The sequence below is a fragment of the Euleptes europaea genome, chromosome 8 (assembly GCF_029931775.1).
Source record: "Euleptes europaea isolate rEulEur1 chromosome 8, rEulEur1.hap1, whole genome shotgun sequence".
In the NCBI taxonomy this organism is placed as follows: Eukaryota; Metazoa; Chordata; class Lepidosauria; order Squamata; family Sphaerodactylidae; genus Euleptes; species Euleptes europaea.
The window spans coordinates 42650388-42669064 of NC_079319.1; the positions used below are offsets into that span (position 1 = coordinate 42650388).

An 18677-nucleotide genomic window follows, 5' to 3' on the forward strand; every position below is an offset into this window, starting at 1 on the left:
TGCTGCCTTCAACTTTTCCTAGCATGATTTTAATTTCCAGTGACTCTTCTCATAATGTGATCAAAGTACGATAGTCTCAGTTTAGTCATTTCAGCTTCTGGGGTCAGTTCAGGCTTGATTTGATCTATAACCCACTGATTTGTTGTTGTTGTTGTTTGGCAGTCCAGAGCATCTCATCCAATACCACATTTCAAAGGAATTTACTTTCTTCCTATCAGCTTTCTTCATTGTCCATCTTTCACACCCATACATAGTAATCAGGAATACGATGGCATGAATTAACTTGATCTTGGTTAAGTGCTGGGGGGGCAGCAAAGTGCTGGGGGGGTAGCAAATTATTATCTAATTAACTTAAAACAAACTTTAAGAATTTTTTTCCACTGGCTTACAAGAAAGGGCATCACTCTTATTCATGCCCCTGAAGAAATTACCAAGATAAACAGACAGAATACAATTTTCAACAAATATCTTAGGTAGGTCAAATTAGCGCTTAAAGTTAATTGATGTATTCCACTGGCTGTTCCCTAGATATGGCTGAATTAACAGAATTTTAATCATTTATTATTATTATTTTTTAGGAAGGACAAATCCCTTCAGTAGAATCATGACCATGATAAGCAGCATCCTCGAAACTCTCAGAGTCATAGTTTTGTCAGTCTATTACTACTTTGAGGCCTTCATTATGAAGTTTTGTAGCGCTCCTAAGAATGTTGCTGGGGAGATAGTACTTATTACAGGATCGGCAAATGGAATTGGAAAACAGATTGCTTTAAATTTTGCTAGTCTTGGTGCCATTCTGGTCCTCTGGGATATTGATGAAGAAGGTAACAGGGAGACGGCTGAACTTGCCAAAAGAAATGGAGCTTTAGCTGTTTATACCTACAAGTGTGACTGCAGCAAACGGGAAGAAGTTTATGCAGTGGCAGAACAGGTAAAAAAAAACCTTGGATACTTGATTATGAATAAATAAGCCTCATGTAATTATAATCATTGTAGCTACTAATGGATTTGAATTATGAAAAAATACTGATGGGACAGGTGGAATTTTCAAGATAGAATTAGGGCTGGGATTTACACTTACTTAATATTTATTCTCATTTTCCATAACTTAAAAGCAGTAAAAGAAGTTAAGCATGCAAAAAAAAAAGCAGTAGTGCCAATCAGACACACACAGAACATACAAAACAGTCAATGAAATCCTAATTAACCAGATGCCAACTGGAAAAGGAATTTTTAATAATCCTTTCATAAATCCAGGAGAGAACTGTCTTTTGTAACGTTCTCTAGGACAGGATACCTTCATTTCCCTAGATTTAACAGCCATTACCTATTCATCTTCCATTTCACACATTTTTAAAAAGGGAGAAATGAAGATAAATTTCTTCTTGACACTATAAAGAGAAAAGTTGCCACGTCTCTCATGCAATTCACCCATCTGCTTGATAGCAGATAATGCAGTATCCACTTCTCAGAAAGTGCCATTAGCTGTTTTATCCAGGGAATGATATATATATATTGTGCAATATTGTTTTGAGAACATGCTAAAACAATGTGGGCTAGTGAGTCTATTTGATCTGGACAAAATTGGCATTTGCGTTCTTCTGCAATAATTTTACTGTATCTCCTAAGGCATTACACCTTGCCAATAAAAAAGCTTGTCTAAATTTATAGATTTCTAACCAGCAGAAATAGTCTGGCAAGGAAAAAGTACCATTTAAGGTTATTTCTGCTCAAGGCTATAATTGTATGAGCAGTATTAGATAGACATTAAAGGGTATCTGGAAGAAGAGAGGTGAACATTTACGATTTGCATCCTTAAAAACAGGGACCAGTTCTCATTTAAGATCTTGTTTTGTAACTGTTTACAGCTTGCTTTCCAAACATTATTCCTTTCAGCTTTCAATTGCTCTATTGGGAGGGAAAATCTTTTGTCTTAACCTACTAGTCCAGGTGGACATTGAGATATCTGAGATTAACAACTGAAACATCTGAGGAGCTGTTAAAGACAGATTGATATATAATAGATTATAAATTTTTGGAGCCCCAATTCTAATTGCAGAGTGGAGGAGGAAATACATCGCAGAATACCCAGCAAGTTTCTAAAAAATTTAACTTGAAGAATATAAAGATGTTCTATATGGCCAGGGTACCAAACTGGAGCAGCATATCTAACAATCAAATGTATGATTGCTCTATATAGGGTCATAAGGGCTGGTACAAATCACCCTCCTGTGCAAAAACTGATTTTTTAAAAGGGAAATAAAGGAGGAGTTTAACTTTTGCATTAACATAAAGATATGCAAGTCCCATGAAAGATTGTGTGTTAATATGACCCCGAGGTACTTTAAATGTTTTACTATCTCTATAGAATTTCCCTACAGAGATAAGAAATGCACCCTTTTAAGTGTAGGTTTAGTGAAGATTAACCAAGCAATCCTGAAGAGGGGGCGGAGCTGTTAAGGAGCCGGCATGACCCCCTATGCTGGTGTAAGTGCCACTTGCACTGGCTAAGTGGGCAAAGAATCTGGCACAGGGGCACTTACGCTGGCATAGGGAGCCTTGCAACAGCGCAAGGCTTGGGTGCTGGTGCTGTCTCGCCGGCAGAGTTTTCCGGTGCAAGGTCTCACACCCGTTCCAATTCCCACCGCATTCCCAGGGGCAGAGCTGACATTATTGTGCCCGGGAATGCTTTTTTATGCATGCGCTGAGTTGCGCCTGCAAAAAGGCAGGCATAACCCCATGGAACTCTATGGAGAGTTCCACAGCGTTTCTTTTGTAAATGTATTTTTGGCTTGCCGCACTCAGCAGCAAGCTGTTCAGGAGGCAGTGCGGCAGCACCATCCCCGGGCGCTCTGGAACCACCCCTCCCTTTAGGATTCGTTTGCAAAACCTGGGTTTTATTTCTAAATATTCTTTAGTGCAATAATTGTAAAACTCATTTAAAATTTTCATTACACCTGGGAGTGCCTGGGCAGTTGTAATGTCACCTAATCTGCAGAAATCTTTGATAATTAAAGGAAGTGGCATATTTCTTAAGTATAGCGTCGACAGCAATCTACAGTCCCCACCAAACCAGTTCTTCCTGCTGTATCTATCCGTCCTCAAAACTGTTTGAGTCAAAATCAGAGTAAACAATTTAATTATCGCCTCCACCTTAGAGAAGATGTTTACAATACTAACTACTTTAAGTGTTATTGCACCTACGCCTCTATAAGAAAGAAGCAGTTGCATTGAGCATCAACTCTGTTATGTAATTAAGACGAGATTATAGAAGTATGCATTAGTGTAGCTAGGTTACAGAATGTGTGTAAGAAGACATGAAGAAAATCCATGCACCACATATAATTTGCACTCTAACAATACCAACCTGCTTCTAAAAAGGCATAATAATGAAACTGGCTACTAGTACCAGTTTACCCTTGTAGCCACATGGAGAAAATATGCATATTTCAAGCACATTCATGCATATCAATCAACCCTCAATTTTTCTCATAAGGGACTAGTGGTTCTCTTTTTGAGAGCCAGTGAGGTGTAGCGGTTAGACCAACTATGGAAGTGCTGGAGAGAGGAGTTTGGCCTGGATCTGGATCTTGCCCTAGCGGGATAAGAGGAAAAGCAAAAGGTAAAGCTGTTGTAGGGGTTGTGAGCTCGATGGCGACCACCCCTTTTTCCTCTGTGGTCCGTAGGGGCCGAGCCAAAGGAGCCTCCTCGGCCTCAGACCATTCCGAGGGAGAGTTGGAGTCAATCTCTCCCTTGGATGCAGCCAGGGTCTCCGTCCTGCAGGTATACAGCCGTGAGACCTAAGTCTGCCCTCCTCCCTGACCTCCACTCTAATGGTCTTTTGTAGACCTGGTTCTCGGCCCCTCCCACCCCAAGCCCCCCCTCCCGAGTCCTTATTAGGACTGGGCTGTGCACGTGCATCCGCGCCTGGGACGCACCCTGCTGCTGTTCAGCTGGGCGGCAGGACTGGTGCTGGCCAGCCGCGTTGTTTTGCCGTGGCCGGCTGACTCCGCGCTCCTGCCGGCTCCGGGCTGTGTCGACGCGAGGGTCCTCTTCCTCCCTCCTGATGTTGCGATACGTGGGTTCTCCTTTCCCCTCAGCCCCGGGGCCTCCCTGACTGCCGGTTCCGTTCCATAGGCTGCTTCCGCCCCTGCCACTTAGGAAAAAACCGTGCCTCGTTGGAAAGGGGCTTTAGTCCTGGTTGTCTGTGTCCCTGTCCCTCCCTTCCTCTTCTCCCCTTGGAGAGGGAAGTCTCCTCTGGTTTGGGGGCTAGATAAGTCCGAGCGGACCTCGGCCGGGTCCGTCTCGTGACAGCTGTTATACTACCTCAGGGGTCTGCAAACTGCGGCTCCCGAGCCGCATGCGGCTCTTTGGCCCGTTGAGTGCGGCTCTCCGAACTTGGTTCGGAGCCCCTGCTCTCGCGCCTACTTGCTCCGGCAGCCGGGCTGCGGAGCCGGCGCGCCTGAGAGAGAGAGAGAGCAGGCGAGTGGGCGCACTGTCTCTCCCTCCCCCCCGCCGTGGAGAATGGTCGGGTTCCCCTTTCCCTTGCCCTCAATGGTTGGGAGGCTAAAGCCTCCCCTCTAGCCGCGCGATTGCTGGGCGGGTGGCTCGGCGGTTCCTGCCCCCCACCCGCCTATCAGCTGTTGGGCGGGGCAGGCTTCCTTTGGTAGACCTGGCCTCCAGCTGAGTCCCATTGGGAGGCCATGTCTACCCACTGGCTTTCTTGGCAGTAGACCTGGACTCCGAGGAGGAAAAAAAGTCCCCCTTCAGAGGCCAGGTCTACCAATTGCCTTCTATGGGCCTCCAGAGGCCAGGTCTGGACTCCCAATGGGACTCAGCCGGAGGCCAGGTCTACCAATAGGCTTTTATGGCGGTAGACCAGGCCTCCAGACGAGGACTCCGGACGGGGAGGGGGAAATGGCAGGGACTTACAATTTAATTTTTATCAATAAATAAGATCACTATTAAGTATGATATCAAGTTTTATTCAGTGTACCTATTGTTTAATTAAGACTTAAAACTTTAATTAAAGTTTATTAAGTTAATAAACAGTGTACCTACCTATATAGTTTAAGTTTAAGAAATTTGGCTCTCAAAAGAAATCTCAATCGTTGTACTGTTGATATTTGGCTCTTTTGACTAATGAGTTTGCCGACCCCTGTACTACCTCATAGCAGAGACGGGAAGAGAGGTATGCAATTCTCTTGGATCTGACACTGGCTGAACCCTGGAGAAATTACTCAAGTCACACACTGAAACTATGGAATGGTATAATTTCTTTATGTGTCAGTAGAGCAATGAAACAGCTTATGTAATTGTATTAAGAACTCTAGCAACAACCTGTAATTTTGGAGGAACCACAGATTCTCTTATCAAAGACAGTACTACTGTGTGTGGCACTCCAAACCCTTTCCTAAGTCAGTGCAGGAGCAAAAGGAAACCTCGTACACTGTCAGTGAGAACAGTGCAGGAAGATGGTGATGAGGATGTCCTAAGCCTGACTTTGGGATTTCCAAACTATGATGCCCACATAGTTGGACATACTAGAAAGTCTGGTACATACCCTATAGTCCTGTTTGCCATTATGCTACTGAACAAACAGCCAGTTCGTTTTCAGCTGAGTTGTGGGACCACCTGTAATATGCTGACACTGGTTAATGAAAAGACACACGCGGAGCCATGTGGCCAGGTGCTTATTCATCAAAAGCAACATGAAAACTGTAGGCAAGTGCAAACGTAAGATTCACAACCCAAAGCACAATAAGCTTTATCATTTGCAATTTGTTATTGTGCAGGATGAGACTCATAGGCCACTGCTGGGGAGCAGAGCACTTCAAGCCATGCATCTGATTCAATACAACCTCAGAATAATTTGCCTATAGCTCAAAACAGCGACCAGACCTAGCTTGCTGCAGGGACAACAATAAATCTTTTTTTAAAAATTTTTATTGGTTTTTATAATATAAATTTTCCATGTTAACAAACAACAATAAAAGTAATATAAACAACTAAATCATAAGTAATGTTGTAGTTATTTAAGTGCTAAATAAAAATAAAAATTAAAGGAAAATTTACTGACTTCCCCATCACCTCCGTCCGCCTCTTAATAAAGTATTCTATCCCATCGTGATATGGTCTGATCTTAATTATTCTTATATCTCAATTAAGTTTCAATCACAATATGCTATTAATATAATTGATTACATTTCTTAATATTAGCAATGTCATCTAGATCAGATTAAAAGGTACTCTTCCATTTTCCCCAGTCCTAATTCATATTCACAATATTTCATCCAAGCCTCCCATTCCCCCATAAATTGAACATTGTCTTTTTGATTTAGAGTAGCTGTAAGTTTTGCCATTTCCACCCGTTCAAACATTTTCATAATCCAGTCTTTTTCCCCAGGAGAGTCTGCCCCTTTCCATTTTGCTGCATAAAGCAGTCTTGCAGCTGTTGTCGCATAAATCAAAAAAGTCCTTTGTGTTAACAAATCATCAGGTATCATACTTAATAGCATCATTTCTGGTGTTTTGGGTATATTTTTTTGTACTATTAGTCTTAATTCATTATAAATCATATCCCAAAAATCCTTAGCTTTGTCACAAGTCCACCACATATGATAAAAAGAACCAACTTCTTTATTGCATTTCCAGCATTTAGGAGATGTCACTTTGTAAATCCTTGCAATCTTTTTAGGTGTTAAATGCCATCTATACATCATTTTGTAGATATTTTCTCGAATTGATTGCGCATTTATTCCTTTCAGGTCTTTCACCCATAGTCTTTCCCATTTATTTAGGGCAATATCATGTCCCACAGTTTGAGCCCAATTAATCATTGTTGGTTTGATTATTTCCTGCTCACAATAAATTGTTAAAAGAAGATTATACATTTTAGAAATCAGTTGAGTGTTATTATCTAATAACAACCTGTGAAAAGGCGATTTTTCTTTGGAAAATCCATTCTTCATATCTTGTGTAAATACTGATTTAATTTGATGGTATTGAAGCCATTGTAAATCGTCTTTAAGTAACTGAAAGTCTTTTAGTGAGCTTTTTTTCCCTTCCCAGTTAATTAACTCTTGATAGGTGATAAATTTGTCCAATCTAAGTGGGCGTAGTGTCAACATTTCTTGGGGTGATATCCACATCGGTGTTACTGGTTCAAGAATATGTTTATATCTCATCCAAATATGAAATAAGGAGGACCTGATTATATGGTTACGAAATGATGCTTGTATCTTAATTTTACCATACCACAAATAGCCATGCCATCCACTTATATTGTTAAAACCTTCAAGATCTAACAAACGCGGATTAGATAAATTCTCAGTCTTTTAGCCATACTAAAGCGGCCGCTTCAGCATAGAGTTGAAAGTTGGGTAATGCTAAACCTCCTCTAACTTTAGAGTCCACCAAATGTTTATAAGCAATCCTTGGCTTTTTCCCTTGCCAGATGAAATTTAATACATCTTTCCTCCAAGTATCAAAGTATTTAACATGTGATATTATAGGCAAATTTTGGAATAAGAAAAGCATCCTTGGTAAAATATTCATTTGGACTGTTGATATACGTCCCAAAAGTGACAGTTTTTTATTTGACCAAATGATCATATCAGTTTTTATTTTGTCCCATAATTTAAGATAGTTATTAGTTATCAATTCTTTATTCTTTGCAGAGATCCATATTCCCAAATATTTGACCTTATTAGCCTTCTCCCAACCTGTATATGATATAAATTCCTGTTGTTCTGTTTCTGATAAATGCTTAAATATTGTCTTTGTTTTTTCTTGGTTAACTTTAAATCCCGATACATTTCCAAAATCATCCAAAGTTTCCAGCAATATCTTCATTGATTGTGTTGGGTTCTCCAAAATTAACAGAAGGTCATCCGCGAATGCTCTCAGTTTAAATTCATGTTATTTTATTTTTAATCCGCGAATGTCCTCCATACTCCTTAGCTTACAGCATAATGATTCCAACACCAACAAAAATAATAATGGAGACAGAGGACATCCTTGTCTAGTTCCTTTCTTAATTGAACAATTATCAGACATCGATTCGTTCACCAAAATTTTTGCCTGTTGGGATGTGTATATGGCCGATATACCCCTCAAAAAACGGTCTCCAAAATTTAATTTTTCCAATATCTTTTTCATAAAATCCCAGGAGACCATATCAAAAGCTTTCTCAACATCCAAAAATACATAGGCCGCCGTTTGTTGAATATTCTGGTCATAATATTCCAATGAGTCTAATAAAACTCTTATATTATCTTTAATTTGCCTTTCTGGAACAAAACCTGCTTGGTCTTCATGTATAAGGTCCTTAATAAAATGTTTTATCCTATTCGATAAGACCGAAGCATAGATCTTATAATCCACATTTAACAGCGAGATAGGTCTATAATTTGAAGTTTTTTCTGGATCTCTTCCTTCCTTAGGTATCAACGATATAAATGCATGTGACCAAGTCTCTGGGGATGCTCCCTTATCCAAAATTGTATTACAAAGTAATACAAAAAAATTCACTAAGTTATCACTGAATGTTTTATAAAATAGTGCAGTAATTCCATCTGGTCCTGGTGTCTTATCCGTTTTTTGTTTCATTATTGCTTCTTGTATTTCCTCCTTTGTAATTGGAGCATCTATCCATTCTTGTTGGGGCTTTGAAAGGACATTCATCTGTATTGAACTTAAAAACTTGTCTATTTTTTTTTTGAGATATTTTCTTTCTGATATAACTTAGTATAGAATGAAACAAATTCTTTTTGTATATCCGTGGTTGTATAAACTGGTCCTTTAGCGGATTGAATTTTTGTTATAATTTTCTTTTGAAATGAATCTTTCAGTTGGGTTGCCAAAAAATTTCCATGTTTATTAGCATGTTCAAAGTATTTTTGTTTAGCAGATTTTAGATTTTTGTTCATTTCCTCCATTATTATCAAATTTAATTGGTGTTTAGATACAGAAATCTTCATTTGTATGTCATTTTTCTCTTCATCATGCAGCGCCATAACAAGTTTTTGTTCCAAATTTTGTAGATCCCAAAGTATATTATTGATAAATTGTAGTTGGGTTTTCTTCCAGGCCGTATGTTTCTGTATCATGAATCCTCTTAGAACAGCTTTAAATGCATCCCAAACTGTGTTCAATGAAGTTTCCCCATTAAGATTAATTTCAAAGAAATCTTTAATTAAGTCCTGTAGTTCTTTTTGAATCTTGTTATCCTTTGAAAGTTTATCATTTAATCGCCATCTGAATGCTTGTTTATTGTTCCATTCAAATGTAACCGGATTATGATCAGAAAAAGTTCTTGGTACAATTTGGATTTTACATAATTGCGTAAAGATAGATTTACTAGCCCATATCATGTCTATTCTGGAGTGAGAGTCGTGTCTCGCTGAATAAAAAGTATATTCTTTAGCCGTTGTATTCATTGTTCTCCAGATGTCTTGTATTTCCAATTCTGAAGCCATGGTGAAGAAAGTTTTAGGTAAACTTCCTTCATTTTCGTCTTTTGCTTTTGATTTTTTATCCAAGATTGGGCAGATAACTCCATTGAAATCGCCCATCAAAAGAATCTGATCATTTGCATACTGAGAAATCAGTTCATGTAATTGTCCATAGAATTTAGCTTTTCCTTCGTTAGGTGCATATATTCCTACTACAATCGTCTTTTGCCCCAATATTTTGGTCTTGATAATTACAATTCTCCCTTCATTATCTTTATACAGTAGTTCAGGACTAAGGCTAGAATGAGCATATATCACTACTCCCTTTGTTTTTGTTTTAGCCGATGCAACAAATGCTTGTCCAAGCATTTGCCTATCCAGGTATTTTTTGTGTTTTGTTGCTATATGAGTCTCTTGTAAACAAATTAGGGAGTACTTGTATTTCTGTAAATATTTGAAAATTCTAGCCCGTTTGGTTTTTTCATTCAAACCATTCACATTCCAAGAAATTACTTTTGCCATGATGTAGTAATTATTGAAGCAAAATATTCAGTCTATAACAGAGTGCCTCCTTCTGCTCCCTGTGGTTCTTCTTCTTCTTCTTCCTTTTGTTCCGGAGTTAGTCCTCTAAGTTCTGTCTTGTATTTCCTCAGAAATTTTCCCACATCCGATGGAGATAAGATTGTCATTTTCATTTCTTTGTAGGTAAAAGCCAAGCCTTGTGGCATAATCCAACGATATTTGATACCATTAGCTTTCAGAACAGACACAAATTCTTTGTAATTATTCCTCTGTGAGAGTAAATGTCTTGGTATGTCCTTTAATAATATTAGAGTAATATCTCCTGCTGAAACCAGGTTGTCGTAGTGGATCTTCATGATCCTGTCCTTAATCCTAGTGTCATAAAAAACAATCATGAGATCTCTTGGTTTAGATCTTTTCATTCTCGCAGGTAATGGTATTCTATAAACTCTGTTAATGGCTTGGTTCAAGTCTTGTTCTTCTATTTGAAATAAGTAAGCCAGATTTGGGACTACAGTTTCTTTGTTATCTCCCATCATATCTGGAAAGTTGTGCAGACGAAGGTTGGTTTCTCTAACTCTCATCTCCATCATTGCTATCTGATCTTTAACAGCTGTCTGGTTAGTTTGTATTGTTTCAATCTGCTTTTCTTGGCTTGCTAATTTTTTCTTTGTATCCTTGTGTTCTTCCATCACTTTCTTGACTGATGGGACAACAATAAATCTTAATGAATTTGGGGATATTTTTCAAGAAGAACATTTTGCAGGAAAACTGAAACTTGAGACTGTAACAGACCCTAAAAGGAGGGTACCTATTGCACTGGCAGGACCACTGAAGCAGGAGCTGCCCATCCTACATGCCACAGTCATAATTGTTCCCTTAGATAGCAGCACAGAATGGATCAGCAGCCTAGCTGTTGTATGAAAACCATCAGGAAAGCTGTGCATTTGTATTGAACAAATCATTGAAACGTAACCATTACCCATTGCCAACCATCGATGAGGTGATCTGTGACCTATCCCATACTAAAGTTTTCTCAGTGTTTGATGTAAAGCAGGGGTGGGGAACCTTTTTTCCACCAAGGTCCATTTGGATGTTTATAACATCATTCGCGGGCCATATAAATTATCAACTTAAAAATTAGCTGACCAAGCCCCAAGCAGGCAGCTGCCCCAAGTGACCCCCCCTCACGGGCAAGCAGACAGGCATCCAACCAGTGGCGCACTCGCCCACCTGGCGGCACAGGATGGTCTGTTGCACCAGCTGGGCGTAGCCGTCCAGCCGCACATTGGAGTTGCTCCTGCTCTGCATGGTCAGGGCCGGATTCTACAGCTGGCTTCTGCTACCTCCTCCTGCAGGGATGAAATGAGGACACACTGGCTAAGAACTCCCCCCCTCCGGTGCATTCTGTCCCTGCCTCCTTTGTCGCCACTTTCGCCCCAGCCCTCTTGTAGTACAGAGGGAATACGTTTCTCCATGGCCCAGGTGGGAAAGGGTTAACACAGTTTCTTGGGCGGTCCTAGCAGCTCCATAGCTAACGACACTTCTGCAAGGGGGGAAAAGGGTTCCTTTTCTCAGCAAAACAAACTCTGCCTTGAATAGAAGCTATTCCTGTCCATGGGAGGGGGCGAATCACCAGTCTCAGATCCTTTTGAGCTAGAGTTCTGCCAGGATCCACAAAGGGCCAGACCAAATGATTTTGCGGGCCTTAAATGGCCCCCGGACCTGACGTTCCCCACCCCTGATGTAAAGGATGTGTTCTGGCACATAGAAGCTATTTAACCACATTTGCAACTCCTTTTGGCAGGTATCATTGGCTACATATGTCGATGAGCATTAGCCCTGCCTCCGAAGAGTTCCAGCACAGAAATATTGAACATGCTTCATGAAAATTTGTTGACCATGTGGGAACTGTTTTTTTCAAATCTGTATATAGTTTTCTTTGTTAACATTATAAAAGGAAAGATGTATCAATGCATGTGAAACTGAGTGAGTTAGGAAAGTAGACAGGATGAATAACTCAGAGACACAGAATAAGGTGGAATGTGAGGGAAGAGCTACCGGAAGTGATTCAGTAGGAAAGCAGAGATGAGTTCAAGAAATAGAAGCATATTTGCTTAATAAAGATTTTTATTATCCTACTTGAAACATGTATCGTTTGGTTTTATATTATTATATGTATGCTGTTTTCTATGTATTTTTGTGTTGTTAATTTAAATAAAAATTAAAGTTTATTTTAAAAAAGACTAGTGTTGCATTTGGGATATTAAATATTGATACAGACTCGTTGCAAATTGAACCAATAGACACAAAAAGTCTTCTGTGTTAAGCACAGTTTGGATACAGTAAGTTAAATCACCGAAATCTTAAAAGAACGTAATTTTTCACATATCCTTTGTTTTAGGTTAAAAAAGAAGTTGGAGATGTTAATATTCTAATCAACAATGCAGGTATCGTAACTGGAAAGAATTTCCTTGATATTCCAGACTGTAAAATGGATGAAACATTAGATGTGAACTTTAAGGCACATTTCTGGGTAATCAATTTTTTTATATACATAACCATGAAACTACTTTGAAGTCTTATTAAAAACTAATAATGAATTATTGGAATCTTGCTACTAGTTAGAACTGTAGGAGTACTAGTATTCAGAACTGTCTTTTCACTAGTACTATTGAATGACTTTTCAGTCTATGTTTTCTTTGTTTCTGCTTTTGCTGTGTGCTCTCTTTATTCCCTGTCCCCCAAAACTATAACATAAAATTAAGTGGATAGAAAAAAATTGACTTTAAAAATGGATTTTAAAAAATGGATTTTTTTTTCATTGTAAAGAAAAACGGTTTGGAACACATCTCCATCAGATCATATAACAAAGTTTGTGTCATTTATGTATTATAGTTTTATGTGGGGCTAGTGGCTAGCGAGTCACCACAGCTATAGCCACAGACTATAAAAGATACCCTCTTTATAGTCATGAGCATTAGGGTATATAAAAACTGTATTTTATATAATTTTCTAAAACAGTAAAAATAGTCAAATACAGAAACTTCTAGTGTACCCTCTGAAGTTGCATGAAGATTCTCTATAGTTTTAAGTCAATATGTTTTTTTAAGGTTATAACAATAAATTAATATATACTTTTATTTAGGAAGTATCCAAATGATAATGGAAATGTTAGTTTATATCATCATTTTTTTTCTTGGTGATTTAAATAAATATTAAAATTGCTGATGTAAATCACCTTACTTAAATTGATTCACCTTGGAATTACAAATTCTTAAACCTGCTAAAATGTTTGGCTTTAGCCATATTTGACTCTGGGTTGTTTCTAGGGGCTAATTTGAAGGATTCCATTTTATGATATCTATATATTATTAGAACTTCATTTCTAGATGTGGGCTCTGTATTTCAGAAAGTCCACCTATTATGTAAATTGACATACACCTGAAAATTGTAAACTTTTAAAAACAACATTCAAAACTAACATGATGTAATGATACTAATCAGATATGCCAGCATACCAGCCTACAAAGTTGGAGCAGTTTGCCTGTCATTGTATAGGGTGTCCCATTACATTTCTGTAGCAAAATCAGAAATGATTAAAAACATGCCTAATAGTATGGATTTTATAACTGTGTCACAGACTTGCAAAGCCTTCCTACCAGCCATGATTGCCTGTAACCGTGGACACTTGGTTAGTACTGCAAGTGTAGCAGGAATGATTGGATCCAATCAACTTTCAGGTCAGTATACTGTGGATTTATTTATTATACATTCAGTAGAATGAACTACATAATTTGTTCTTATTGGATATATTGCACTTGACAATCTCATCTCAACGCATGAAAATCAAAGATGTCTTAACTTGTGGGAGTACTTGTCTGGTAAGTTTGCCAAGTCCCTCTTCACCACCAGTGGAGGCTGAGGAGGGCGGGGTTTGGGGAGGGGAGGGATTTCAATTCCATAGAGTCCATTTTCTCCAGATGAACTGATCTCTATTGACTGGAGATCAGTTGTAATAGCAGGAGATCTCCAGCTAGTACCTGGGGGTTGGCAACCCTATTGTCAGGAGGAGGACTGTATCAAGGTAAAATATACCTGTGTGGCTAAAAGCTCTTCTGATGTGCAAGCAAATTTGCATCCCAGCTCCCACTCACATGGGATCTGTTCAAACACATAGAATAGCATGTGGGAAAACACTTCCTCAACAGCTACTTTACACTGTAGTCCTGTATTATACATCACTGGTGGCAGAGATCTTCATATATTCTTAATGTATTGAAGGATAAAGGCAGTTTCTACAGAATCATCTAAGGAATAGCATAATTACAAGTGCGAAACTAGCAAGGCTTTGCAGGGGTCACAATTTTCTCCTACCTTCCCTGCACTGTTCCCCTGCCTGCCTGTCAATGAGTAAATAAATATACTAAATTATAAATATTTGTTATTGGAAAATTTATATTTAGCATTTGTTTTACTAAAGCTAATGAACAAGATTAATGTTAATTTGGGTTTGGATGAAGAATAAATACTGAAATATAATGTAAAAAAGGACTTGTTCATTATGGAAGCACCAATAAATATAGCTTTAATTTTATCAACCATTTACATTTTTATTCCCGTGAGTGGTTGTGTGGGTAGGGGGCCCAGTGCACTGCTTTGGCCAGGGGCCTATAATGCTGTTAAGACAGCCCTGAATGTACAGTAGCTCTAGGAACTGCCGGGAACTTTGTGGTTCCACTATATAATTTCCAGAGGTTCCTAGAGCTACCCTATGTCACTTCCCGGTTTCCCCTGGAAGTGACTTAGCAGTGCACATGATGCTGAACACTTTAAAAATTTTCTCCTGTCACCGCTTGGAGCAGCGGCAGAAGGAACGGGGTGGGGGACAGCACTTACAGTATACCCACACAAACAGAGATATTAAAGAACTTATTGACATCAAATAATTTTATACTTTTCATAATTGCCTTGTTATGATTATTAATCTTTTTCTGCCTCCATTTTTCAGACTATTGTGCAAGCAAGGCTGCAGTAATTGGATTTTGGGAGACCGTTGCTTTTGAATTGCAAGCTGCAGGAAAGAAAGGCATTAAAACTACTATTGTCTGTCCATATTATGTGCATACAAACCTTTTTACTGGTGTAAAAACGACGTGAGTGTTGGGTTTTGATTAACAATGCATTTACAGAAAGTTGTAATTCAATAAGCTTATTGACAGTTCTGTGTAAAGATCCAGATCTACTTCAGGGATATACTCCTGGATTTTGACTTTTTCCCTTTGAATATGAGGAATAAAAAACTCCCTATACTTTCAAAATAGATTAGTAAAGGCACCATGGGAGTCCAGAAGCAGTGCAGTTCTGTGGATCCAGGAAAAATATTCAGACTTGTCTAAGGAGTATACATTTTTTCTTCAGGAGGCCCTGTCTTCTTCCAATCTTGGATGTAGAATATGTTGGCAAGACAATTGTCGATGGGATTCGGAAGGACAAATTTTATGTATTTCCATTGCCATTTACAAAGTTGGCTGCTCTGAAAGTGTAAGTATATGACTTTTGTCTCATTTCCGTTCTCTGATTTAGAGGATTATTGAGTATCCTTAAAACATTGGGGGGGGGGGGGTAAGGAAAGGTCGGAAAAAAATAAGTTGCAATATTGCTTTTAATAGCTGTGATAGTAAACTTTAAGATGAAGGATCAAATTTTCAGTTTTTGTATTCCATTGATACTTCTATTGAGTTTTGTGAACTGTATAGAAATATCTGTGGAAATAAGTCGTAATGGCTGTCACCATATTTCATAAATACTTTGACCTTGTGCACAGATTCATACGTTCCCATAAAGCCTCCAGTTGTTAGGCCATTCTTTAACTCTCCACGTTGAAATGTGGGACCAGCTTCTTTCTGTTAACAGGCCAAATAAACAAGTTTATATCCATTATCCATCCGGTATCACATCAAAAGTCCAATAGCAGGTAAATTATGCCTAACATCACACTCACTCAAACAATAAATACTTCAAGAGAAATTACAAGCCCCTCTCCATAGTGGTTGCATAGTGGTTGCATCACCTCCAGGTTGGAGATCTGTTATTACAACTGATCTCCAGGCGACAGATATCCATTCATCTGGAGAAAATGGCCATTTTGGAAGGTGGATTCTATGGCATTGCACCCCAATGAAGTCTCTCTCCTCCCCAAACCTTACCCTCCTCAGGCCCCACCCCCAAAATATCCAGGTATTTCCCAACCTGGAGCTAGCAACCTTATCTCCATATTGGGTAATCAGACCATTAGTTAAGACGATTTTGAGTGATTGATCAAAGTGCTGTTAGCCAGGAAAGAATCCTGCCATGCTGACGTTCCCCCGAGAGTGCCATACCCACATAAGCAGTTCCCCAAAATGGTCAGTCTATACTTAAGGTTGTTTGAATTATTTTGCTGATATTAACTAGGACTACCTCTATACATACCTCCTCCTGGACTGGATACTCCCCCCGCCCCGTTATTTGGAAATATTCCCAGAACCCTGGACCTCCCCTCCTGCTCTCCTTCAGCTAATCAAGTGAAATAACCATGAGGCCCTCTAGCCCTCTCTCTTATTTCTATACCCCGGAAGTAAATAATATTTTCTTTTGGATTCAAGCCTCTGGTCCTCTAATTGAAACCAGAAGCTGTTCCCATATCTTGCTTGTGCTCTGGTGGTTTACTGTGCTAAATCTTCCTTGACACTGTCTATGGGTACTGCTCCTCTACAGAAGCATCTTTATTGATGCTTGTGTCTCTGCCTGCATTTGAAATACAGTTAGGCTTGGTTCCAGCTGCTGTTCCTCTAGATTATTTTCTCCCTGGTTTCTTGGACTTTCCTTGCCTTGGGAGCTAGACCCTTTCTGAATCTGGACCAATAGGCATTTGGGGACTCAGCTTTCCCCTCTCATTCTACTTCTTTGGGCCATTTGCCTATCCTCTGAGGTGAAGTGAACTGCAACATGTGTGATTGTTTGGAATATTTGATATCTAATGTAGGTTGCATTGGGTATCATCCAGGGATGCTTGATATTATTATTAGAGCCAGAGTGGTATAGTGGTTACGAGTGGTGGACTCTAGTCTGGAGAACCGGGTTTAATTCCCCCACTCCTCCACATGAGCAGTGGATGCTAATCTGGTGAAACGGGTTTGTTTCCCAACTCTTCCACATGAAGTCAGCTGGGTGACCTTGGGCTAGTCACAGTTCTCTTCGAGCTCTCTCAGCCTCACCTACCTCACAAGTTGTCTGTTGTGGGGAGAGGAAGGGAAGGAGATTGTAAACTGGTTTGATTCTCCTTAGAAGGTAGAGAAATTGGCATTAAAAACAACGATTATAATTATTGTTGTTGTTGTTGTCGTTATTTTACTGCTTGAGTTTACTGATTCTGTAGCCCAGCTCTGTCATGCCATTATACACCATTGTTCTCCAGTTGCAGAAAATGCAAGAGGAATGGGATTCACTCTAGCATAAGTAGACCCTAATACATTCCACTTAGAGAGGAGCACTAGACAAGAAGTCTCCAAAAGAGACCAAGATGGCGACCCCTTTTTGGAGTTTTCATGGCAAGAGACTAACAGAGGTGGTTTGCCAGTGCCTTCCTCTGCACAGCAACCCTGGTATTCCTTGGTGGTCTCCCATCCAAATACTAATCAGGGCTGACCCTGCTTAGCTTCTGAGATCTGACGAGATCAGGCTAGCCTGGGCCATCCAGGTCATAGATATTTAAATAAATTAAATGCTGGTGTTTTTTTCCCTCTGCAGATTTCTTCCTAGAAAAGCACTTTTCCTTTTTGCACAGTATTTTGGACTCTATGAAAACATGGCTGACTACAAAGGTCGCAGCACCGAGGAACAGAAGAAAAAGGTCTGATACAGAGGTAGCCTGGTGTGGTAGTCAGAGTGGCAGACCACAGTCTGGGAAACCTAGGCTTCAATCCTCTCTCTGCTCGCTGGATGACTTTGGGCCAGTCATACATTCTCAGTCTAGCCTACATTATGGGATTGTAGTAAAGATAAAATAGAAAAGAGGAGGATGACATAGCAAGCTGCTTTGGGCCATAATGTGGGAGACATGTGGAGCATAGACATCAAATAACTATATAAATAATACATCCTGTGCTAATATCAAGCTTCTCACTTCAATAATACCACTGCTTCTTGGTCACTGGTGACATTAATTGTGGGTGGTCAGTTTTAAATATTCATTGGTAACATGTTTTCTTTGTCTTTCACTTGCTATATAAACAGTTAATCATTCTACCCATATAGATAATCCCTACTAGAGAAAGTAAATGCTTTTTGTCATATTTGTCTTTATTTCATTATGAAGCATTATCCATCTCAGTGGCTTACAGTCTAAATTTAAGATCTCAATGCCAGCACAAACCCACTTCTCGGTACGCTCTGCCTGCTCCACAGAAAGGACAAATGTAAAAGGAGGGCACCTCGCCCAAGCAGAGAGATCATAGTGATTGCACCTGAGACCGTGGTGACCACACAGAGTGCCAGCAATCACCATGTGACATGGTGCTGACGCCCCCCCCCCATAAGTGGCACATGGGGAAGTAGCCATCTAGGACATGATGATGCAACCATGCTCCCCTCCCCACTGCTGCCCATTTTCAGAACACCAGGGAACAGCAAACTCCGCTGCAAGGAGCACTGGAGCGT

General features: G+C 39.6%; 1 protein-coding gene across 1 annotated transcript; it reads left to right on the forward strand.

The window, feature by feature from the left end:
* Nucleotides 1–598: 598 nt before the first annotated feature.
* On the forward strand, nt 599–17877 carry LOC130482096 (epidermal retinol dehydrogenase 2-like). The gene is made up of 6 exons (XM_056854912.1): nt 599–931; nt 12382–12513; nt 13621–13720; nt 14989–15133; nt 15399–15521; nt 17769–17877. Exons 1-6 carry the CDS (start codon nt 605–607, stop codon nt 17875–17877), a joined length of 936 nt encoding a protein of 311 aa, XP_056710890.1. The 5' UTR covers nt 599–604.
* The last annotated feature ends 800 nt before the right edge of the window (nt 17878–18677 follow it).

Coding starts and splice junctions, on each gene's coding strand:
- LOC130482096 (XM_056854912.1), top strand. CDS start 605: ATGACCATGATAAGCAGCATCCTCGAAACTCTCAGAGTCATAGTTTTG. Junction 932..12,381: donor TTTATGCAGTGGCAGAACAG/GTAAAAAAAAAC, acceptor CCTTTGTTTTAG/GTTAAAAAAGAAGTTGGAGA. Junction 15,522..17,768: donor AAGTTGGCTGCTCTGAAAGT/GTAAGTATATGA, acceptor TTCCCTCTGCAG/ATTTCTTCCTAGAAAAGCAC.